This window comes from Tachyglossus aculeatus, chromosome 1, assembly GCF_015852505.1.
Source record: "Tachyglossus aculeatus isolate mTacAcu1 chromosome 1, mTacAcu1.pri, whole genome shotgun sequence".
NCBI classification, from domain to species: Eukaryota; Metazoa; Chordata; class Mammalia; order Monotremata; family Tachyglossidae; genus Tachyglossus; species Tachyglossus aculeatus.
The window spans coordinates 97225095-97249882 of record NC_052066.1 but is presented as its reverse complement, the minus strand read 5'-3'; the positions used below and the strand labels follow the sequence as shown (position 1 = coordinate 97249882).

Genomic DNA, 24788 nt, shown 5'->3' with positions numbered 1-24788 from the left:
GAGAGTGGACTGCCTCCCTGTCTCTCCCACTCCACCAAGTCCTTGGGACCTAGTGTGCTTCTCTTAGTAATTTAGGTAAGTCCACAACAAAAGGAATCAGGAAAATCTCTCTAACTCTTAAAACTTTCCCACTTTCCCATCTCTGACAGGCAGGAACAGAGTGGGGGGCTGGATGGAGGTTGGCGTGAAGAGATGATGTAAGAAGCAGAGACTTTTGCCTCTGCGGTAAAAGTCTTCCTGTGGCCTGATCCAATCAGGTGGCTAGGGAGCAAGGATGGGACCGGGGATCACCTTATTCCGAGGATCTACTGTGGAACCACCTCTGGAAATGCAGATTAATTTGAGGACCGCCCTCCACTCTAACCCGAGCACAGCAGTCCCATTCATTTAGCCCAACTCTTGAGGGGTTCTGCAGAGCTGAGATCACTGACAAGGCTGATGTGATCAACTGCCTAACCCGCGGAATTTAAAATACCTCACCCGCAGCCGCCTCTGGCCTGGAACGCCCGCCCTCTTCATATTCTATTTATTTTATTTTGTTAGTATGTTTGGTTTTGTTCTCTGTCTCCCCCTTTTAGACTGTGAGCCCACTGTTGGGTAGGGACTGTCTCTATATGTTGCCAATTTGTACTTCCCAAGCGCTTAGTACAGTGCTCTGCACATAGTAAGCGCTCAATAAATACGATTGATGATGATGATGATATCCAACAGTCCATCACTCTCCTCACCTCCAGAGCCTTCTTGAAAGCACAGCTCTTCCAAGAGGCCTTCCCTGGGGAAGCGGAGGAACTGTGCTTTTAAGAAGGTCCTCATTTCTCTTCTCCTACTCCCGTCTGCATCACCCTTGCTCTAGGGTTTGCACCTTCTATTCACCCCACAGCACTATGTACATATCTGCAGTTAATTTATTTTTCTATTAATGTCTGTCTTTTCCAATAGACAGTAAACTCACTGTGGGTAGGGAACATCTCTACCAACTCTGTTATACTGTCACTCTCGCAAACACTTAGTACAGTGCCCTAAATACTCAAAGCGCCCAATAAATGATGATGATGGTATTTGTTAAGTGCTTACTATGTGCAAAGCACTGTTCTAAGCGCTGTGGGATACAAGGTGTTCAGGTTGTCCCACATGGGGCTCAGTCTTCATCCCCATTTTACAGATGAGGTAACTAAGGCACAGAGAAGTGACTTGCCCAAAGTTACACAGCTTAAAATTGGCAGAGCCGGGATTTGAACCCACGACCTCTGAACCCCAAGCCCGTGCTCTTTCCATCAAGCCACTCGGCCTTTCTAATAAATGTGATTGATTGATGCGAAATACCTCAGCCCCAGATGGAAAGATTTGTGAAAAAAAAGTCTTTTATTTGCACGGTGATTTTTTTGGTACTTTCAACACTGGGTTGAGATGTGATATTTGGTGACTTGCTTTTGGAAAATACTACAAAAGTTGTTGCTCAAGATGTTCTTGCAGAAACGGGCAACAAAAGCGTCACTGTATGCCACTGAATGGATTGACTGTTGACTGTTTTTGTTTACTCGAGTTTCAACTTAGCTGCAGAGTGCACTAAACAAACAGACGTGTCAAAGGTGCAGTACAAAAATAAACGAAAGTTAAACAGAAGCAGTTAAACAGAATATTCATTAAAAACGTGTCTTTAATGACCACAGATTTGAAACTGAACCAGCTTGTTTATTGAAAGTTTTTTTTAAGAACTCTTGGCAGTAGTTTTCATTTAAATAAATACAGGAAGTGAGGAAACTGAACAGGAGAGATAACTTTTAAAAATCGATCTAAAGGCAACTCACCAGACACGAGAACAGGGTTGGGTTTCCACCCTGTAAAACTGAACCAGCAATTCTACGACAAACTGCGAATGACTCCAGACCACTTTTCCAAGATAGCCCAGAGATAGGTCCTACTGACAAACCAGAAAGTAATCATCAATCGTATTTATTGAGCGCTTACTATGTGCAGAGCACTGTACTAAGCGCTTGGGAAGTACAAATTGGCAACATATAGAGACAGTCCCTACCCAACAGTGGGCTCACAGTCTAAAAGTAATCAAAGTAATCAAAGTTTACCTCAGTTAGAGGAGGAGCAGCGAGGCCTAGTGGAAAAAGCACAGGACCAGGAGTCGGAAGAGCTGGGTTCTAATTCTGACTCAACCACTTGCCAGCTGTGTGACCTTAGGCAAGTCCCTTAACGTCTCTGTGCCTCGGTTTACTCAGCTGCAAAATGCAAATTAAATAGCTGTTCTCCCTCCCGCTTTAGGCTGGGACCACCCTGTGGCAAGGGGAAATGTGGGCTTATCTCACTGCATTGCATCTACCCCAGTTCTTAACATACAGTAAGTGCTTTGCTTAACAAACACCACTATTATGGTTATTACTATAACTATTCTGATTCAGAGTAGCAGCATGGCTCAGTGGAAAGAGCATGGGCTTTGGAGTCAGAGGTCATAGGTTCAAATCCCGGCTCTGCCAATCGTCAGCTGTGTGACTTTGGGCAAGTCACTTCACTTCTCTGTGCCTCGGTTCCCTCATCTGTAAAATGGGGTTGAAGACTGTGAGCCCCCCGTGGGACAACCTCATCACCTTGTAACCTCCCCAGCGCTTAGAACAGTGCTTTGCACATAGTAAGTGCTAAATAAATGCTATTATTGTTATTATTATTCAGTACCAGATGGCACACAGAAAGCTCTTGAGAACTGAAAGCTGTCAGCCAATTTTGCTACATGGGCAGAATATCTGTCTAACGACGCACTGATAGACAAAGAGACAGGAAAGCAAATACAAAAAAGCCATTAGGGCCTTTGGGAAGCTGGCGAGAGGTGATATTTCAAACGTCACGTTCCACACCAACTCCCTTCACTAGTATTCGATTCCATTTTTCAAAAGAACTACCTTTTCCTTAAGGTTTCACATGTACAGAATGAGGACTTTCTTTCCATTAGTCACACCGTATATAGTAACACCCTTGCAATCCAGCAAAAAAAAAACCACCCCTCGTAACATTTTAGGGAATGCATTCAGTCTCTCGTTAGGGCACTGGTGAGAGATCTCGTCACATGTCGGCCGTGTCAAATATATGTAAACTAAGTTTAACAGCAGCCTACCCTGTATGAAACAAGAGGGTCAGTGTGAAATGAAAATAGTACAGTGTGCATTCTGGAAATTACACAGAACAAAACACAGGCTGTAATCTGTAATTAAAAAGGCCTCAACTGTGGTTCAACTGTAAACTCACAATGGGCAGGGAACATGTTGGCTAATACTGTTGTACTGTACTCTCCCAAGGGCTTAGAACAGTGCTCTCCACAGAGTAAGCACTCAATAAATATCACTGATTGACTGATTGAAACCTGCCTCTTCGCATAATAATAATAATGATGGTATTTGCTAAGCACTTACTATGTGCCAAGCATTGTTCTAAGCGTTGGGGTAGAGACAAGGTAATCAGGTTGTCCCACGTGGGGCTCAAAGTCTCAATCCCCATTTTACAGATGAGGGAACTGAGGCATAGAGAAGTTAAGTGACGCTCAAAGTCATGCAGCTGACAAGTGGTGAAGCTGGGATTAGAACCCATGACCTTTGATTCCCAAGTCCATGTTCTTTCCACTAAGTCACACTGCTTCCCTGCTTCTTTCCTCTCCCCCTCGTCCCCATCTCCATCCCCCCATCTTACCTCCTTCCCTTCCCCACAGCACCTGTATATATGTATATATGCTTGTACATATTTATTACTCTATTTATTTATTTATTTTACTTGTACATATCTATTCTACTTATTTTATTTTGTTAGTATGTTTGGTTTTGTTCTCCGTCTCCCCCTTTTAGACTGTGAGCCCACTGTTGGGTAGGGACTGTCTCTATATGTTGCCAACTTGTACTTCCCAAGCGCTTAGTACAGTGCTCTGCACACAGTAAGCGCTCAATACGATTGATTGATTGATTTATAACTCTAGCCACTGGCAGAAACTGAACATTTTCTAAATTAGAAGAATTTAGCATTATTTATTGATCGCTGTCTGCGTTCACTAACTTTCTTTACTGAAAGCAAATAATCTAGTTCTTGGGCCTCAATGTTCTGGAATGCTGGTAGCTATTAAAGCACTAAGACAAATACAATACCCAATCCACGACATTTTATTTTGTAAAATGCACATATTCACCTCTTAAAAGCCCAAGTATTTTACTTGGCTAAATACTAGGGGCTAAAAGGTTTCTGCTACCCATTCTAGTGTAAACAGCGGTTTCATTGTCCTATAACACTTTTCCTGGGACCTAATGGCAGTTCTTACTACTTCACGGAATAGAGTCAAGGAAGATCAAGGGCCTTCAAAAACTAAATGGATGCCACAGCAAAGCAGAAGTCATCATTTTAAGATTATACCTACTTTGAAATGACATTCATTCCTGTGTAGCACCGACAAGCCCATAGATGAGCTCAGAGACCTAAAGAACCTAACCAAGAGACTAGGTCTACGCAGAACGGTGTCCTGGGTTCCAGTTCCTCTCAAAGAAAAGCTGAGAGAAACTGATAAATAGCAGGACCTAGTGGAAAGAGCACAGGTCTGGCAGTCTGGAGTCCTGAGTTCTAATTATGGCTCCGCCACTTGTCCTCTGGGTGGCTTTAAGCAGATCATTTAACTTCTTGGTGCCTCAGTTGCTTCATCTGTACAAATGGGGAACAGGTGCTCTCCCTCCCCCTTAAACTATGAACCCAATGTGGGACAGGGACTGCACTGAAAATATCCCAGGGCTCAGCACAGTGCTTGGCACATAATAAGCCCTGAACAAATACCACAATTATTATTATTGTATTAGAGGTCTACTCAGGGACCAGTAGTGTCACAAAAGACCCCTTCTGAGAAAATGCTGCTAAAGTAATTGAGTGAATGTGCCTCAAAATGGGGTTCTTTTCCTCAAACACCAAATGCAGTCTATGGCAAGTTGGTGCCTGTCAGTAAATGTTCCTCTGAACACATATGCGGTGTCTTTCATTTCGGAAGGATTCACTGATCTGCTAAGATGTTGCATAAAATACTATTCATTCATTCAATCGCATTTATTGAGCGCTTACTGTGTGCAGAGCACTGTACTAAGTGCTTGGGAAGTACAAGTTGGCAACATATAGAGACGGTCCCTACCCAACAGTGGGCTCACAGTCTAGAAGGGGGAGACAGAGAACAAAACACATTAACAAAATAAAATAGAATATGTACAAATAAAATTGAGTAATAAATATATACAAACATATATACATATATACACGTGCTGTGGGGAGGAGAAGGAGGTAAGGCGGAGGGGATGGGGGGGAAAGGAAGGAGGGGGCTCAGTCTGGGAAGGCCTCCTGGAGGAAGTGAGCTCTCAGTAGAGAGGTTCAGTGAGATCTCAGTGAGGGGGTTCCCCTCACTCCTGTGCCAATCAAATAAGGTATGGAGGAGGTGGGAAGGAGGAGATTGGGCAAGCGGAGGTCGGAGGCTGGAACGGCCTGCGGGCACAAGTAATAAGTACCTGCGGCCTCTGACCTACTGGGTAGCGGATCGAGTCTTGCGGGAGCCAGCTGTGTGTCACCTCTGCCCGGAGCGTGGCAGGCCCGCTCTGCCCGCACCAAGCGAGGAGCCGTTGGGATGGGCGAGCTTCCCGCTGAACGCTCTTGGGGCTGCAAGTTAGGGTGTGGGCGTGTAATGCATAAGTGGATTTCTCCCAGGTATGAAGCACTTGTGGGTAGGACTACTAGGTGCTTTGCTACGCGCTAAAAACACATAAGAGTATCCCTCCCCATACGGAAGCTCCAATATAATAATTAAACACATTCCTCCCGAAAGGGAAGTTAAATTTGTCGCATCCCAAATAATTAATTATAACCTTCCCAAAAGGGAAATTCAATTTGTTGCATCCCAAATAATTAAATGATCACCACAGGGAATCAGTTTTGTATCGACTCAGTCTTTCTGTCCCTGGTCCCTCCCAGTGAGCCGATTCCTGAATGGGTGAGCCCGCTCTTAGGCAGGGATTGCCTCTGTCTGTTGCTGAATTGTACTCTCCAAGCGCTTAATACAGTGCTCTGCACAAAGTAAGCACCCAATAAATATGACTGAATGAATGAAGGAGCCAGTCCCTGAACGACAGGTAGATTTAAACTGTGAGCCCGCTGTTGGGTAGGGACTGTCTCTGTATGTTGCCGACTTGTACTTCCCAAGTGCTTAGTACAGTGCTCTGCATACAGTAAGCACTCAATAAATACGACCGAATGAATGAATATTATACCAGGTCATCAGTTTGCTTGCAGTCCCTGTCGCACAAGGGGCTCACAGTATAAGTAGGAAGGAAAAGATACAAGAGGGCACAACCTAGAGAAATTTAGTTGAACAATCCTATACACCGTCATTATTAACTACGCAATAGGATTTAGGTGTCTTGCTACACCTACAGCCGATGGAATTTATTAAGCGTTTGCTGTACACAGAGCACTCTGTTAAGAGCTAGGAAGAGTATATGTAAATTTTATATTATTGTATCAACCTACCACAATTATGTTCACTACTGTTATTAATACCACAGTTATTAATATTTGGAATAATAATGATTAAAAAATAATACTGTCCATCCACTTCCAGGCCTCTGCCCTGGAACTTCCTCCCTCCTCATATCTGACAGATAATCACTCTCCCCACCTTCAAAGCCATAATGAAGGCACAACTCCTCCAAGAGACCTTCCCTGACAAACCCCTCATTTCTTTTTCTTCCACTCCCTTTATTCGCCTCTCCCCCAGCCCTCAGCACTTATGCACATAACTGCAATTCACTTATTTATATTAATGTCTGTCTCCCCCTCTAGACTGTAAACTCCCTGTGGGCAAGAAATATGTCTGTCATATTGTTATAATGTACTCTCCCAAGAACTTCCAGCGCTTAGAACAGTGCTTGGCACACAGTAAGCGCTTAACAAATACCATGATTATTATTATCATTAGTAGTAGTACAGCGGTCTTTACATAGGAAGCACTCAATAAATACGATTGAATGAATAATATAATAATGTTATGAACATGATCACTGTGGCATTCATTAAACACTTACTGGATGCCAAGCACTGCACTAAGCACTGGGGTAGATATAAGATAATCATATAGGACACAATCCCTGTCCCACACAAGGACTGTGAAGGGAGAATATGTATTGAATTCCTATTTTATAGAGGAGGAAACCAAGGCACAGAGAAGTTAAGTGATTTCCAAGGTCTCATAGCAAGTGGAGGAGGGGTGGTGGGGAGGGGGCAGAGTGGGATATTAGAACCCAGATCATCTGTCTTCCAGACCAATGTTCTTTCCACTAGGTAATGTGCTTCCCCAATGTTTTTCCTTTAACATTTAAGAAAATCCTCCTAACAATCTCTTTTCAAGAAGCCGCATAATCACACCACACCTATCAGTTTTGTAGTGTTTCCAGGGCCTTTCAGGAGATTTACACCTCCAAGCTGACGACATTTAATGGAAATCCTTGAGTACTTACACGAACAGCCAACTTACGTTAGTGCTCAATTGCGGTGATACATTTAACATAATTCAATGGAAATGAAGCACAAATAATATCATAATAATTATCAGCTGAGGAACTAAACCAAAAGCTTTTCTGTGATAACTCATAATTCATCGAGAAGTATATTTTGGAGGTTATCTGGATCTTAGTAAACACTGTGTGAAGAAAGGAAAAAGCACATGAGAGCCTTGGTGCGGGTAAAATGACGGATCTCCACATGCAGTTCTGAACCTTTCTTTGGAAGCAGGACAAGGACAGGTCTGGAAAGCCAGATCAAATATTGTAGAGAAAAACACCAGCTAGGTCTCAGAAAAAATGTGGGCAACTTCCTTTTTTAAGATATTCCTCTCGGAGAACCTGAGTCTTCTTGTGTTTTTTCAGTAAGCCTTGAAAAAAACTCCAAGTTTCATCTTGATTTCCCATGTACTCTCCCAAGCTTAATACAGTGCTCTGCATACAGTAAGACCTCAATAAATACCGCTGCTTGATTCCAAGTTACTAGTAAACTATCTCTGACATGGAAGGCATAGCCCCAATTCTCTTGCTTAATACTTTTTTGTCCAACACAGAACTATCTTCCCTCATTGTTTAAAAATCAAAATTCTGTAGTGGACCCATGGAACAGCAGATGCTGGCTCTTAAGCTTTTTGCAGGCAGGGAACATGCCTACAGACTCTGTTATACTGTACTCTCCCAAGCGCTTAATACAGTGTTCTGCAATCAATCGTATTTATTGAGCACTTACTGTGTGCACAGCACTGTACTAAGTGCTTGGGAAGCACAAGTTGGCAACATATAGAGACAGTCCCTACCCAACAGTGGGCTCACAGTCTAAAAGGGGGAGACAGAGAACGAAACCAAACATACTAACAAAATAAAATAAATAGAATAGATATGTACAAGTATAATAAATAGAGTAATGTATGTACAAACATATATACATATATACAGGTGCACACACTGTATACACACACTAAGTGCTCAGTAAATACGACTGATTGACTGGATTAAAATGTCACGTTCACAGATAACTTTACCATTTACGTGTCTGGATAACATGAATACATTTGCTCATTTGCTAAATGATGAAGTGACAAGAAATACAAATCTCTTAGTATGACTAAAAAGGTTGGAAAAATAAACTGTGAAGGCCGGAAGCTTGGCCTGCTCAAGAACCTTTTCAGTTCCCCCAGAACATCAGTGCACAGTGACTACTGTAAATAGCTCCTGTTTGGGAAGTAAATACATTCTTTTAGGCCATTAAATTGCCATTTAAGGTCACTATGGGACCAAAAAAAGATCAATTACTAAACGCTTAGGGGGTGGGGTGAATGCACTCAGAATAATCTCCTACGTCAAGAAGTGGCACGCTCGAGCGGATAGAGCACAGACCTGGGAATCAATAGGACCTAGGGTCTAATCCTGGCTCCGTCACTTTGCTGTGTGACCACAGGCAAGTCATTTAACTTCTCTGAGCCTCAGTTACCTCATCTGTAAAATGGGGATGAAGACTGTGAGCCCCATGTGGGACATGGACTGTGTCCAACCTATATCTAAGTAGCACCTAGTACAGTGCCTGGCAATAATAATGCAATAATAATAATAATGTTGGCATTTCTTAAGCGCTTACTATGTGCCAAGCACTGGGGTAAATACACGGTAATCAGGTTGTCCCACGTGGGGCTCACAGTCTCCATCCCCATTTTACAGATGAGGTAACTGAGGCACAGAGATGTTAAGTTCATTCAATTAATTTATTCAATCGTATTTATTGAGTGCTTACTGTGTGCAGGGCACTGTACTGTTTGGGAAATACAAGTCGGCAACATATAGAGATGGTTCCTACCCAACAACGGGCTCACAGTCTAGAAGGGGTTGACAGACAACAAAACAAAACATACAGACAGGTGTCAAAATCGTCAAAACAAATAGTGACTTGCCCAAGGTCACACAGCTGACAAGCGGCAGAGCCGGGATTAGAACCTGTGACCTCTGACTCCCAAGCCTGTGCTCTTTCCCCTGAGCCACACTGCTTCTCACAGTACATAGCAATTGCTTAACAATCCCATTTCATTCATTTTAGTCATTAAAACTTTCTAACGAGGGAAAGGTTTTCCGCTTTTTAATTTTAGAAAAAAAATCCTTCCAAAACTGGTCCAGGGAAGCCCACTCAGTTTTCACAGCAGCTGATCACATACTGTCGTTTCTCATTTCCATTTCAAAATGCGAGGTTGTGTTTTCCCCTTCAACAAAACATATGCACGATTTCACACTTTGGTTCAGCTAGGTTTTCCTGGTTTCCAAGGGGCATGGATTCAGGAGATTTATGAATCCAATTTGTACTTCCCAAGCGCTTAGTACAGTGCTCTGCACATCGTAAGCGCTCAATAAATACGATTGATGATGATTTATGAAGAGAAACAGATTGGTGGTCACTCACCTGTAGTGGGCCCAAGATGGAGCTGGTCGTGTACATGAAAAAGAGACGAAGGTAACTGAGTACATTAGCAAAAGCAAAGAGACCCTCTGCCACCAGCGTTGGATGGAACGCTTCCCAGTCTTTCCGGTCCCGGGAACTGTGAAACTGGGGAGGTGGAGGAAAGAGGTGGAAAGGTCATGTCGATCCTTTAACCATGTGCTAAGAGGAGTGCTGGAAAATTACCCTCTAAAAGGTATTCCCCTCAGTTTCTATAGGTCTGGTCTCCATTTATACCTTTCCGCTGGACTTCTCTGGGTTCTGTTCTTCCCAGTGGCTTGGGATTCAGAAGGTGGGGAAAGCTCCCCCTGTGCCCTTCTATCTCACATTCTCTCCTTCCTCTAGGTTTTATCTAGAAAATCCCTGGTCCAGTATTGGCAAGTAGCAGATGTCTTCCTACCTGCCAATTTGTGGCCAGGAGGCAAGGCTTGTGCACTGGAGGAGGAGGAGCAGGAAATCACATGCTGGACAATGTGGGGTGGACGCCTCTTCCAGTTTCGCGGCTGCCTGGTCCCCAGTTACGTACCCTCTCCAGACTGCAAAAAGTCCTCTCACACACAACATGCACGTGCACACGCACACACCCACTCCTCATTCCCTCTTGGCGCTATGTGTGTGTATGTAGAGGGGTTTATAAAATATGGGGGAGATGAAAACCTTTGCACAGGGACACAGAATACACGCTGGGGAAGCAGCGTGGCTCAATGGAAACAGCCCGGGCTTTGGAGTCAGAGTTCATGGGTTCGAAACCCAGCTCCGCCAATTGTCAGCTGTGTGACTTTGGGCAAGTCACTTAACTTCGCTGGGCCTCAGTTACCTCATCTGTAAAATGGGGTTTAAGATTGTGAGCCCCCCGTAGGACAACCTGATCACCTTGTAATCTCCACAGCACTTACAACAGTGCTTTGCATATAGTAAGCGCTTAATAAATGCCATTATTATTATTATTATTATTATTAATACAGGCATGATTTATATGATTAAAACAGCCAATTCTGCAATTAGGCAAGTACAAGGCCTAACTTAAAATGGCTGCGCACCTATAGGGAGGATAAAATTGTCTTGTTTCTTCACTTAAACCTTTGGAGCCCCCACTGAATCTAACTGGTCTTCAGTTTTTGGTTTGGCTTTTACCTCCTCTGGGCTCCTCCAGCTCACATTTCCTCTGGCTCCCAGGCTACCACCACCTAAACATCCTGGCACCTCACACTAAACATGCCTAAAAGGGAACTTCTCACTTTCCTTCCTAAACCCTTCTCTTTTCCTGTATGTTCCAGCTCTGTCGATAATACCAGCAACCTCCTGTCCCAAAAACTTACAACCTGGGTGTCATCCTCAAATCTTCCGTGTCATTCAGCTCTCACGCGAATCCACCGCAACATCTTGCTGGTTTTCCTCCACATTTTGGGGATCCTCCTATTCCTCTCCCCTTAGTCACTAGCCCAGTCCAAGCTCTTGTCTTGGACCAGTCACCTCATGGGTCCACAGCCTTCGGCCTCCCCTCCCTTTCAGTTTAGACCATGTGCCATTTGGCACACATTCTTTAACTTCTCAATAAACATGCAGTGGTTACCTATTTTCCTTCACTCAAATGCAAAAACTTCTTCCCAGGGGTTTCAAGGTTCTCACCAGCTTCCTCCAGATTTCATATCATCTCTCTATTCCCTAGCTCACACTCTTCACACCTCTGAAGCTCACCTCCTAGCAGCATTTGGCTCACAACTCTTCCACTTCTAACCTTTTGCTCACACTATTCCCCTCCTTAAAACTTCCTCCTCTTTCAAATCCAATCAGACCACATCCTCTCCATCTTCAAAGCCCTCCTAAAACCCACCTCCTCCAGGACCCAATCAGTTCCCAATACCCCAAGTCATGTCAACCCAACGGCCACCCTTTACCACTTATATACAGACATCTATCCTCTATATGTACATTCAATTGGTTATTCATTTATTTCACCCAGAATATTCTTGCTACTACTACCCACAATGTCCTTGTTCTTCCTCTGGTTCCTACTCTTGGTACATAATTAATGTTTTTCTCTCCCTCATCAGACTGTATGACACCATGAGACCAGGGATTACGCCTTTTGATCCTCGGATACTTTCCAAGTGCTTAATAGATTGCTCTACATAAAGTAGACACTACATATCATTGACTACCCCTTCCAAAAGTGACCTCGTCGGGGCAGGGGTCATAGAGATTTGCATCATGTGAAGGTCAATTAACTTCATCAATCTAACAAAAAATAACCAAACCCTTCTCAATAAAAAATATATTATGTAGAATACAGACTATATTATGGATCACTTACTGGTTTCTCAAAGTCTAATAAAATTCTTGTAAATTACACTATAAATTATTATCCACTATGCTACATATACCTGGAAAGAATATCAGAAAATGATATTCTGCGTAAATTTTTCTCATGTGAATTTCAATTTAATTATGTTCTTCCCTTCCAAGTTCTTAAAAGTGTTAAACCCAAATAAAAACCAGTTCAAGACTAGCTAGGAAGCTAGTGCTACGTTTACCTTGAGACATTATTCATATTTAAACTACTCCAGAACCTAGGGAATAAATAAAATTCAACGAATGAGACTACATTTTTATTCATTTAGGGTTAGATGCTGAACTCAGGAGGGTGAGTCTGTTAACTGACAGCACCTTTCCACTGTGCAAAAGCATAAAACGATTTATTGGGCATGTACGACATTCCACTTGGGAAACTGATCTTGCTCCAGTTATCTAAGATATTGGACAGTTAAACAAATTTAGTGGACTCTAAATATCAACATTTTGGTTCATTTGGACTCCCCTTTTTAAACTTAAAAGGTTCATGAATGTAGATATGAAAATGAACCTCAACCAAGAATCGGGTTTGAAAGCAACAGTGTAATTAAACTGGCAAAACGTTTATATAGTATAAGAAGTTTGGGGTCTTTTCTTAAAATGTAAAAATAAAGTTTAGTCTCTCCAGTAGGTTGCAGGTGTTTTACAAACTGGTAGAGGGGATAACTACCTTGTTATGGGCAACCACTTTGAGAGCAAAAGTTGCCAGATACAGTGAATTCATGACAAAGCTGAGTTGGTTACGAGACTCTTCTAAAAAGTCTTCCAGTCCATCATACCAAAGTCTTTTAACATCTGACCACACCATTCCTGAAAGAGGAAGAAACAAAATGTCACTTTTTTCCACTCCAGCAAAGATTATATGCAGAAGATACAAATGAACGCAGTTACAATCTAACCAAAAAGATAATCATACGGCCTTGCTTAAAGGCAAAGTTAAAGGCTTAGGTTGAACGCCCACGAACCAAAAGATCACTAGAACCATGTTAATTACCTCATTAATTTCATCAATGTAGCTAGGCTTTACACTGAAATCTGAACAGTCTGAGCGATCCAGTTTGTCTACATTGCTCAAATTAATGGGCTATATTAACCAAATCTTCACTTGACTTCATTGACGAAGGCACATCACGTTGGGCTGGGATCATAAGCAAGGCGCAAAATAGGTAAGGAACATTCCTTCCTGAGAATGCTCAAAGGAGAGGAGAAAATAACTAACTGAGCTACGAATGAAATAGCCTTGGGTTACCCATCTGAACCTTAACATTGGGTAGTTTTAGACAAACAAGTCTAAAACTCTAGCACCTGTATATAGGTATATATGTTTGTACATATTTATTACTCTATTTATCTATTTATTTTACTTGTACATATCTATTCTATTTATTGTATTTTGTTAGTATGTTTGGTTTTGTTCTCTGTCTCCCCCTTTTAGACTGTGAGCCCACTATTGGGTAGGGACTGTCTCTATATGTTGCCAAATTGTACTTCCCAAGTGCTTAGTACAGTGCTCTGCACACAGTAAGAGCTCAATAAATACGATTGATGATGAAACAAGTCTAGGGTTGATGCAGTACTTCCTTCCGAAGTGTTTTACAACACATTATTTCACTTTATTTACACCTCCATTCCACCAGCAGAGAAACAGTGTGCTCTAGTGGACAGGTTACGGGTCTAAGAGTCAGGAGACGGATTTATTCCCAGTTCTCCCACTTCCCTGCTGTGTGATTTTGGACAAATCACTTCACTTTCCTGTGCCCCAGGTTCCTCATCTGGAAAATGGGGATTCAATACCTATGCTACCTCCCACTTGGAGTGTGAGCCCCATGTGGGATAGGGACTGTGCCCGACTTATCTTGTACCTGCGTCGGTGCTAGCACAGTGCTTAGCACATAGTAAGTGCTTAACAAATGTCATTATCATTATTATTATCTGATATGATTTAATTCCACTGGAAAGAATGCACGTTTACCAGAGGCATTTCAAATTGCCACCGTAAACTGTTTATAAACATAATTTATGTATATATGTTTGTACATATTTACTACTCTATTTATTTTACTTGTACATATCTATTCTATTTATTTGATTTTGTTAGTATGTTTGGTTTTGTTCTCTGTCTCCCCCTTTTAGACTGTGAGCCCACTGTTGGGTAGGGACAGTCTCTCTATGTTGCCAACTTGTACTTCCCAAGCGCTTAGTACAGTGCTCTGCACACAGTAAGCGCTCAATAAATACGATTGATGATGATGATGATATCTATTCTATTTATTTGATTTTGTTAGTATGTTTGGTTTTGTTCTCTGTCTCCCCCTTTTAGACTGTGAGCCCACTGTTGGGTAGGGACAGTCTCTCTATGTTGCCAACTTGTACTTCCCAAGCGCTTAGTACAGTGCTCTGCACATAGTAAGCGCTCAATAAATACGATTGATGATGATGATGATATCTATTCTATTTATTTGATTTTGTTAGTATGTTTGGTTTTGTTCTCTGTCTCCCCCTTTTAGACTGTGAGCCCACTGTTGGGTAGGGACTGTCTCTATATGTTGCCAACTTGTACTTCCCAAGCGCTTAGTACAGTGCTCTGCACACAGTAAGCGCTCAATAAATACGACTGACTGATTGATTGATAGTAAGTGCTTAACAAATGTCATTATTATTATTGCTATTATTATGTGATATGATTTAATTCCACTGGAAAGAATGCACGTTTCCCAGAGGCATTTCAAATCGCCACCATAAACTGTTTATCATCATCATCATCATCAATCGTATTTATTGAGCGCTTACTATGTGCAGAGCACTGTACTAAGCGCTAGGGAAGTACAAATTGGCAACATATAATGAACATATAATTAAACATAATTTAAGACACTCACGAATCTATAGACAAGGTACATGGGACAAACTTTCCAGCAGGGGATGGACCTCCCAGGGCACATTCTGAAATGCCAGACTTCTTCGACTGGCCCACTACTTTGAGAAGCAGGGTGGTGTAGTGGACGCAACATGGGCCTGGGGGTTCGAAGGATCTGGTTCTCCTTCTGGTTCTGCCACTTGTCTGCTGTGTGACTTTGGGAAGTGACTTCTCTGTGCCTCGGCTACCTCACCTGTAAAATGGGGATAAAGACTGGGACACGGACTGGGACCAGCATGCCTGGAATGTATCTACCCCAGTGCCCAGTACAGTGCCTGGCGCATTATAAGCGCTTAACAAATACTATTATTAAGAAAAAAAACAAAAGGAAATGTTGGTTTGGCTGCCCGAACCAGGACTGGTCGTAGGCATTTCCGAGTCCCTTTACCAGTCTGCGCCAGCTGAGCACAGGTGCTGACTTGACGGAGATCTGTCCTAGTCCCATTTTTTAGAAAAACTGTTACCAGCAGCAGGACCCAGAGAACAGTAATAATAATAATAATAATTTTGGTATTTGTTAAGCGCTTACTATGTGCAAAGCACTGTTCTAAGCGCTGGGGAGGATACAATAATAATAATAATGATGGCATTTATTAAGCAGTTGCTATGTGCAAAGCACTGTTCTAAGCACTGGGGAGGATACAAGGTGATCAGGTTGTCCCACGTGGGGCTCACAATCTTAATCCCCATTTTACAGATGAGGGAACTGAGGCCCAGAGAAGGGAAGTGACTTGCCCAAAGTCACACAGCTGACAAGTGGTGGAGCCGGGATTTGAACCCATGACCTCTGACTCCCAAGCCCGGGCTCTTTCCACTGCTGGCCATGAGAGACACGTGTGCTACCACCATCCCCACAGGTAAGTGCCCCTTCTGCCTCACATAGGCATTCCTCCACTTTACTTCCCAAGCGCTTAGCACAGTGCTCTGCACACAGTAAGCGCTCAATAAATACGATTGATTGATTGACTGATTTAGCCTAAAGTCAAGAGGGAAGGGCACTCTTGTGCCTCTGGGGTAACGATCGCTAGCTACTCTGGCTGGAAGGTGCCTTCGCTGCCCTGGCAAGGACTGAAATATTTTCTTTCTTCCTAGTATCAGCAATGGACCTCAGTCCTCTTTAGAAATCTTTATTTATAAACTCCTTTATCTCTACTTTATATATTTTTTTTTAAAGATTGAATCCAACCGAAGGCTGTTACTAGCTCCTGGACAGGGTTTCAGAAAGGGGAATCCTTAACCCTAAGGAACTCCCCCTCTCCATCCCCCCCATCTTACCTCCTTCCCTTCCCCACAGCACCTGTATATATGTATATATGTTTGTACATATTTATTACTCTATTTATATTTATTTTACTTGTACCTATCTATTCTATTTATTTTATTTTGTTAGTATGTTTGGTTTTGTTCTCTGTCTCCCCCCTTTTAGACTGTGAGCCCACTGTTGGGTAGGGACTGTCTCTATATGTTGCCAACTTTTACTTCCCAAGCGCTTAGTACAGTGCTCTGCACACAGGAAGCGCTCAATAAATACGATTGATTGATTGATTGATTCCTGCATGGGGGACCTCAGTCACCACTCAAGCTCCCTCTTGTTTAAGGAGGATGGTACCCTAAATCAACCTTTCCCCTTAGTTATATATTATATATTACAAAGTGAAAGGCTGATTAGTCCTCCTTAGACACTGTGGCCTACTGGAAGAAGCACAAGACTGGGAGACAGGAGAACGGAGACCTGGGTTCTAGTCCCAGCTCTGCCACTTCCCATAGTGTAATCTTAGGCAAGTTACTTTACCTTTTCAATGCCTTAGTTTCTTCAGCTGTAAAAATGGGGATTAAATAACTGATCTCTCTCAGACCCCCATCTGCATCTGATCTGATTATCTTATATCCACCCCGATGCTTAGAACAATGCTTGCAACATAGTGAGCACTCAATACCCACAGTTATTAATTATGATTATGATCAAAATCTCAATGATGAAATTGTGAGTCTCAAATGGCAGCGTCACGGCCATAATCTGAAGTGGTGAAAAGAGGTTAAACCTGTAGAAAAAGGGGACTGAAAGGCAAAGACCCTCCTTAACAATCTGGTCTACGTGCCTACTTAATTCATTTATTTGGCCACTCTAGTTGTAAATATTATTATGTTTGCCTTCCCCATTAAAGTGTAAGCTCCTTGGAAGACGAGGAACATTTCACTTTAGTAGTCTGTACTTCCCAAGCCCCGGCTATAGCGCACCGCATCAAATGGGCACTCGATAAATGCTCTTCCTACTCCTACCCTGGTGTCCGATTTCTAAAAGATATTAAAAAGATTTTTTGAATCTCTTCAGAACTAAAAAAGAAAAATGACCTTCAATAGGCAATATGTACTTCTAAGGGACTGAGAAACCTAGGTCACTAGAGCCACGTGTTGTACCCTCCGAGGAAACCCAGGGACCACCAAATTCCACCGACTCCCAGACCGATAGTGGAAATCTTAGAATAAGATTTCTAAAAGAGTATTAAAAGATAGTGGGGCTGTGAAGCCGAACAGTGGGCCAGGCTCTGAAGCTCCCGCTTGCCTCAGCCGGGAGCCTGCCCGCCCCTCGACCTCAGCAATTCTGGATCTTAATTACAGTCCTACGCAGTGGGTGGCTGTAAATACGGTAAATCTGAAAATAACCAGACCGTGGAGCAGCCCAAGGAAACTCCTGTAGAAAATATAGGGTGTTTGTTTAAAAAGCAGTGTAGCTTGGCTCCAATCCCCGCTATCGGTCTAGGAGTGGGTGGAATTTGGTGGTCCCTGGGTTTCCTCAGAGGGTACAACACTTGGCTCTAGTGACCTAGGTTTCTCAGTCCCTTAGAAGTGCATAGTGCCTATCTGCAGGTCATTCTTCTATTTTAGTTCTGAAGAGATTCAAAAAGACACACACTCTTTTTCTCCTATTCTCAAAGGAGGAAACAAAGCCTTCAAACTAAACTAGTCCTCCTTCCTGGGATGCAGAAAATCTCAATTTCAACATTCCTATTTCCCAAGACAGACAGTAGGTAGGTAATCCCTAAAGGAGTAGGCCAGAAGGGTAAGTGCTGACTTGCGGAAGACCCAAAGAGGAAAAAGAGAATACTCCTGAAGACGCAATTAGACACATCGTAATCCCAAAAGAAGGGTAAAAGGAAAGAACTGCCATTAAATGTAACTAAGTACATTTTTAAAGAGTTCATTTTCAAAATACTCATTTTATAATCGATCTTCACTCTGTCCTAAGATTTTGCGGCGATCGCTGAGAATCTAGCTACAAACTACCAACTACATCCTGAGAAATAAGTTTCAAGAGATCATTTTATAAAAGCATTTAATCAAAGGAGAACAAAGCAAGATAGGATATGGCTGGATTGGTTCTTACAGGACAAACCTCATGTACATATCCTTATACTCTGCCCCTTCCTTTATCTGCAATTTATTTTCACGTCTGTCCCCCCACTAGATTGTAGTTTCCTTGAAGGCAGGGTGTAATGTCTACCACATCCACTGTATTGTGCTTATTACAGTGGTCTGCAGGCAGTAAGCACTCAATAAACACTTTGATTGACAAAACATAAAAACGTAGAAAATCCTTCACAATTCTATTTGCTGCAAAAGAAAAGGCCCTAAAAAGAACTCACAAATCAAACCAAAAAGAACTGATAAACACAACGGACTAAAAATTCTTCTTCCTTCTGGGACAGAGTCCAAAACCAGCAGAATATCTGAGTTCTTTCTTCTCCTCTGGGCTGTCCAGGACCAAATCGGACTTTTAAAAAATGGGAGTCATTGTTGGTTAATTTCAATAGCTCAAATTTCTCTCTTTCCCTAGGACTGACACTTCGCTGACCTGCCTAAGTATCCCAAGATGTTAAAAGGAGAAGGGAACTTGAACTTCCCAGAACAGTGCTTGGCACAAAGTAAGCGCTTAACAAATACCACAATTATTATGATAAAAATGCACAAATCTCAACAATAAGATGAAGGGCTAAGCCAAGCCAGAGTCTTTAAAACCAACATACTTACCAATCAGCCATATTATAAGAAGATAGTCTATTCTCTCAAGTGCCGGTCCCATTGTGTTTTTCTTATCCTCATTGTAGACAAGTGAGTATAAATTAAGCAATAGGAGGAATGTGAAATAGGATGCTCCATGAATAATAAATTTCATAAAAGGTGTGTGAATTATTCGACCCACTCGAGACTTGGGAGCTACCAAGTAGCACAGTGAAAGAACTGGCCAGAAGAGGCCAACTGTCAAAACAGTCAAAATCTTCTTACAGGTGTGCTTGCGTCGGTAACCTGCCATCTGTCCAAACCAAACAGTGTTGAGGAACTGCTGGCAATTAGACTGAGAGACAAACTGAAAAGAACCCAAAAATTCAAAATGAAACCTCCGAGTGCTAACTGGAACAGTCATCATTCAACTTGACAGTCAAAGTTTTAAGTTCAAAAAAATAATACTCCATCTTCTCAATGAGCGTTTTTACTACGGAGAGCAAAAAATAGAGCCTTTACGATTAACATTAAACCGCACATTTCCTGCGATAATAGAAGCTGTCAGGATTTTCTTTACTCTTTCAAATGTAACTAATGCTCTCCGAGGTAGTGTGTGCCGGGAGAGAAGCGGCGCTAAAAGCAGGTATACAGCAACTGCCACAGACTGAATGCTCTAAGGAATTAAGGTCGTGTTTATTTTCTGTTAATGGTCTTTGTTAAATACACCTGTTCTGAAAGTCTCCTGATCTTCCCTAGGGACTTGAGAGATGTTTTCAAGTTCTTAATGAAGCAGTGAAAGAAGAGACTGGAGAGGGATAGACAGGCCAGTTGGTAGTCTTCACCTGCAAAATCCAGTTGGCTGACTGTAAATATTTGGGACTAAAGCTGCTTTAACAACGGAGGGCAACTGGTATTCTGCCAGCTGAAAATCTATGGAGGGTAAGCTGCTTCCTATCCAGGAGGCCAGTTGGTGAGCGCGGCAGCCAGCTAAATGCTCAGCAAGGGAGCTAGCCGTCCAAAACAGCAGGTAAAAAGTAGCAGCAGCAGCAGCAACATTTAGAGAGAGCCCATTTGTACTGCACACTTGGGAAGTAGACTAACAAAATGATATGTTCCCTGCCCACAAGGAACTCACGCTCTTAATAAGGGAGCTATATCACAACACTGTCAGAATAAAATCAGTTGAGCAGACACACACACACACAAATGCCCAAACATGACTGCTAAAGAGGATGTAAATGAATCCATGAGTGCTAGAGATGGCTGAAGGGATTAATCTGGCTCAATCAATCAATCAATTGTATTTATTGAGCGCTTACTGTGTGCAGAGCACTGTACTAAGTGCATGGGAAGTACAAGTTGGCAACATATAGAGACAGTCCCTACCCAACAGTGGGCTCACAGTCTAGAAGGGGGAGACAGAGAACAAAACCAAACATATTAACAAAATAAAATAAATAGAATAGATATGTACAAGTAAAACAAATAAATAGAGTAATAAAAATGTACAAACATATATACAGGCTCAGAGTACTAGGGAATTGATTGGGAAAAGCTTGTTGGAGGAGGTGGGGGTTTAGGAGGGTTATGAACGTGTGAGCTGTAGCCTGCCAAATAAAGGGAAGGAAGAAATTCCAAGCCAGAGGAATAGCAAGTATGGAAGCAGAAGAGTCAAAAGTACATCTAGAAGCTGCTTAGGAAGGAGCAGATAGTGGACTGGGGCCAAGTAAGCAGGTAGTATGGTGGGCCTGGTGGTGGATAGTCTTGAAGTAAATTGTGAGGAATTTTTGTTTCAAGAGGAGAGAGACACAGGAAGCCAGCAGAAGGTTCTGAGGAGAGGAGAGTCATGGCCCGAGCGATGCTACAGAAAGATGATCCACAGCGCACTGTGTAGTATAAATTGAAGTGCAAGAGAAGCTGGAAGTTCAGTGAGGAGCCTATTGTCATAGGATCAAAACTTGTATTGGGTGGTAATAATAATAATAATGTTGGCATTTATTAGGCGCTTACTATGTGCAAAGCACTGTTATAAGCGCTGGGGGGGTTACAAGGTGATCAGGTTGTCCTACGGAGGGCTCACAGTCTTAATCCCCATTTTACAGAGAGGTAACTGAGGCACAGAGAAGTTAAGTGACTTGCCCAAAGTCACACAGCTGACAAGTGGCGGAGCCGGAATTTGAACCCATGACCTCTGACTCCAAAGCCTGTGCTCTTTCCACTGAGCCACGCTGCTTCTCCTAGTAGCAGTCTGGGTGGAGAGAGGGAGATGTGCAGGAAAACCTGGCAAGATTTGGCAGTAGAGAGCTGAATGATAGTGAAGAGTCAAGGCAGACACCAAGCTTGTGGACTTCTGGAACGGGGTGGGTGGGGGTGTCGACAGTGATGAGAAAATTAGAGTGGAAGGAGTGGGTTTAGAGGGGGAAATGAGGAGCTGTTTTAGGCCTCTTATGGGGAACGTGGCACATAGCAGTACCCCTGCAAATTACCAACCACATCTAAAGTCAGGACCGCTTGAAATGATCCTCCAACCCCTGAATCTTCAGAATGTAAAAGTAATTTTACGTAGGAAAGCATATATAAACGCCATTATTTTATATTCAATCTAGGCTGATTTTATTCTTGTATCTGATCTGCCTTTTTTACTCCTCCACAAGAGCAGATCAATAACCCAGCTTTCTGTTGTATATCAAGCCCTCTCCACCTATTTCTCACCATAATCACTTTATCACTCATTCTACCCAACCCTCTTGGTCTTCTGCCAGAACATTTTCTGCTTATTATCTAGTCTGTAAAGTGAAAGAGCTAACTGACGTCTTGCCCGAGAGCTACATGGGCTACCCATCCTCATTTCTTTCAAGTATAGGTGTCTTCGACATCATTCATCTTTCAGATTTGGAATCTGCTGGTGACTTGGGTCTCACGCCGCTCCTTTGCTCCTTCTTTCTGATCTTTAGGTAAAACAGTGGCATTAAAAAGTTTACTGATTTTACGGAAACCAATCCATACTGCTGTCTTCTTCTTGCTGCATTCATCAGATACCTTATTTGCTGGTCACGGTAGATAGACCGGCCTTCTTGCTTCTTTTATTTCTTCTTTTATTTCTTGCTTATGGGAATTATTCATTGTGCACTCATTTGGTCTTTGAGGGGCGTAGCTGAAGTCAGCTTGGTGTAGCTGCATTGGCTATTCTTCTTCATTCCCTTTCACATGGTTGGTAAATATATTGCATTTGTCAGTGATGAGATGGTGCATGCTGCTTTCCACGAATATCGGTTCCCTCTTCTTAGTTGTAGAAAGGCAACTCCAGTATGCCTAAAAACAGTTTTAGTGAGGTTTACTGTCCCGCTTGACATTCCTGAATATGTTTTATTAGAGATGGTTAAAGCTGGAGTCAGACTGAACTTCCGATCCACCAGAAATCTCTTCCAGCCCATGGAGCTATGAACATTATCAAAAATGTTTGAGACGATGGTCCAGAAACTGCTCTAACAATGATAATAATAAGTATGGTAATTGTTAGGTGCTTACTAAATGCCAAGCACTGTACTAAAGGCTGGGGAAGATACAGGATGATCAGGTCCCACATGGGGCTCAAAGAGTAAGTAGGAGGGAGACCAGGTATTGAATCCCCATTTTGTAGGTGAGGGAACTGAGGCACACAGAAGTTAAGTGACTTGCCCAAGATCACACAGCAAACAAGTGGTGGAGCTGGAATGAGAACCTCGGGCCTCTGACTCCTAAGCCCAGGCTCCTTCCACTAGGCCATGCTGCTTCAGTCTTTAAGCAGATGACAGTGCTCATCACACTCACACCAGCCCCAAAGCACTTTATACAACTATCCTTACACTCTTAGCACTTACCTAAATAGCCTGATACTCTTATATTTCCCCTCTCTGTAATTTAATGTCTGTCTCCCACTGCATACTGGAAGCTCCTTCTGGGCAGGGATTGTGTCCGACAAATCTATTGTATTGTACTTCCCCAAGAGCTAAGTACAGGGTACCAAGCACACAGTAAGTGTGCAATAAGTAGCACTGACTGAAGCACAAAAACAAAAAGACATACAAATGATGAGGAATCCCTGCGCAGATTCAGCACACCACAATGGACTAACAAGTCTGAAGAACACCCAAATCATATCAAAATCAAATTCCCAGCTGGCTCATGCCCGGGAAATCCTACATACAATTCAAGAGCTTAAAGCAGAGCTTAAAGCAGTAACCTAATTCTGTTACCAAGACAGTGGACTGTCCACTGATGCTGACTGAGGAGCTAGAAAATGGAATTAAAAAGGCCGGCATGGCCTTTGTCAGAATGCAAAACAGTCTCAAATTCCAAACCAAGCTGAAGGTCTCTGAGACTGTGGCAGTACAGCTTTAAGACCTGGACCTGCCACAGAAGATACATCCAACTTCTGAAGCAGTTTCTCCAGCGTCACCCAGGAACTCTAATAATGAGGGTATTTGTTAAGCACTTACTACGTGCCAGGCACTGTTCTAAGTGCTGGGGTAGATACAAGGTAATCTGGTTGGACATAGTCCCTGTCCCACATGGGGCTCACACTCTTAACCCCCATTTTATAGATGAGGTAACTGAGGCCCAGAGAAGTAAAGTGACTCGCCCAAGGTCGCACAGCAGACAAGTGGCTGCTTCTCTACTCAACATCAAATGGCAGGACGAGATTACTATCCGGGTTCCCAGGACAAGGTCAACTACCGAGCACTTAAGTGATGCTCACAGGAACACCCCACTCTGCTAGGTGAGACAGGAGAGGATAATAATAATAATAATAATAACGATGGTATTTATTAAGCACCTACTATGTGCAAAGTACTGTTCTAAGCACTGGGGAGGTTACAAGGGGATCAGGTTGTCCCACGGGGGGCTTACAGTTTTAATCCCCATTTTACAGATGAGGTAACTGCGGCCCAGAGAAGTTAAGTGACTTGTCCAAAGTCACACAGCTGACAAATGGCGGAGCCAGGATTTGAACCCATGACCCCCGACTCCAAAGCCCGTGTTCTTATCCACTGAGCCACGCTGCTTCTCTATGATGAATGACCACAGAACACACAAGCAACTGCCCTAGGGTGAACGGAAAGGGAGCAGCACATGGACGCCTGGTGTGGGGGGAGCCGAGGGGAAGGTGCAGTAAATGATTTAAAGACATAGTGGCCCCCAAAACTGTGACATAGCAGGGGACAAGTGGGAGACACTGGAGTAGACAGACCAGACTTGGATGGCAATTAGGAGAGGAGCTGCTTTCTCACAGGCTTTGCAGAGCTAGGATACGAGAGGGAGAGGAAGGCTCAAAAACAGAGAACAAGAATTGTACATATTCTATTTATTTTATTTTGTTAATATATTTTGTTTTGTTCTCTGTCTCCCCCTTCTAGACTGTGAGCCCACTGTTGGGTAGGGACCGTCTCTATATGTTGCCAACTTGTACTTCCCAAGCGCTTAGTACAGTGCTCTGCACACAGTAAGCGCTCAG

General features: G+C 42.8%; 1 protein-coding gene across 1 annotated transcript in view; it reads right to left on the bottom strand.

Annotated features, from left to right (window-relative positions):
* Positions 1-24788, bottom strand: part of TRPC1 (transient receptor potential cation channel subfamily C member 1) — an 84334-nt gene that overhangs the window by 12332 nt on the left and 47214 nt on the right. Inside the window, exons 7-9 of the mRNA XM_038753170.1 lie at positions 19322-19658; positions 13046-13185; positions 9988-10131 (exon numbers count right to left, since the gene is read on the bottom strand). Of these exons, the coding sequence (XP_038609098.1) occupies positions 9988-10131; positions 13046-13185; positions 19322-19658 (621 nt within the window). The remainder of the gene's footprint in view (positions 1-9987; positions 10132-13045; positions 13186-19321; positions 19659-24788) is intronic.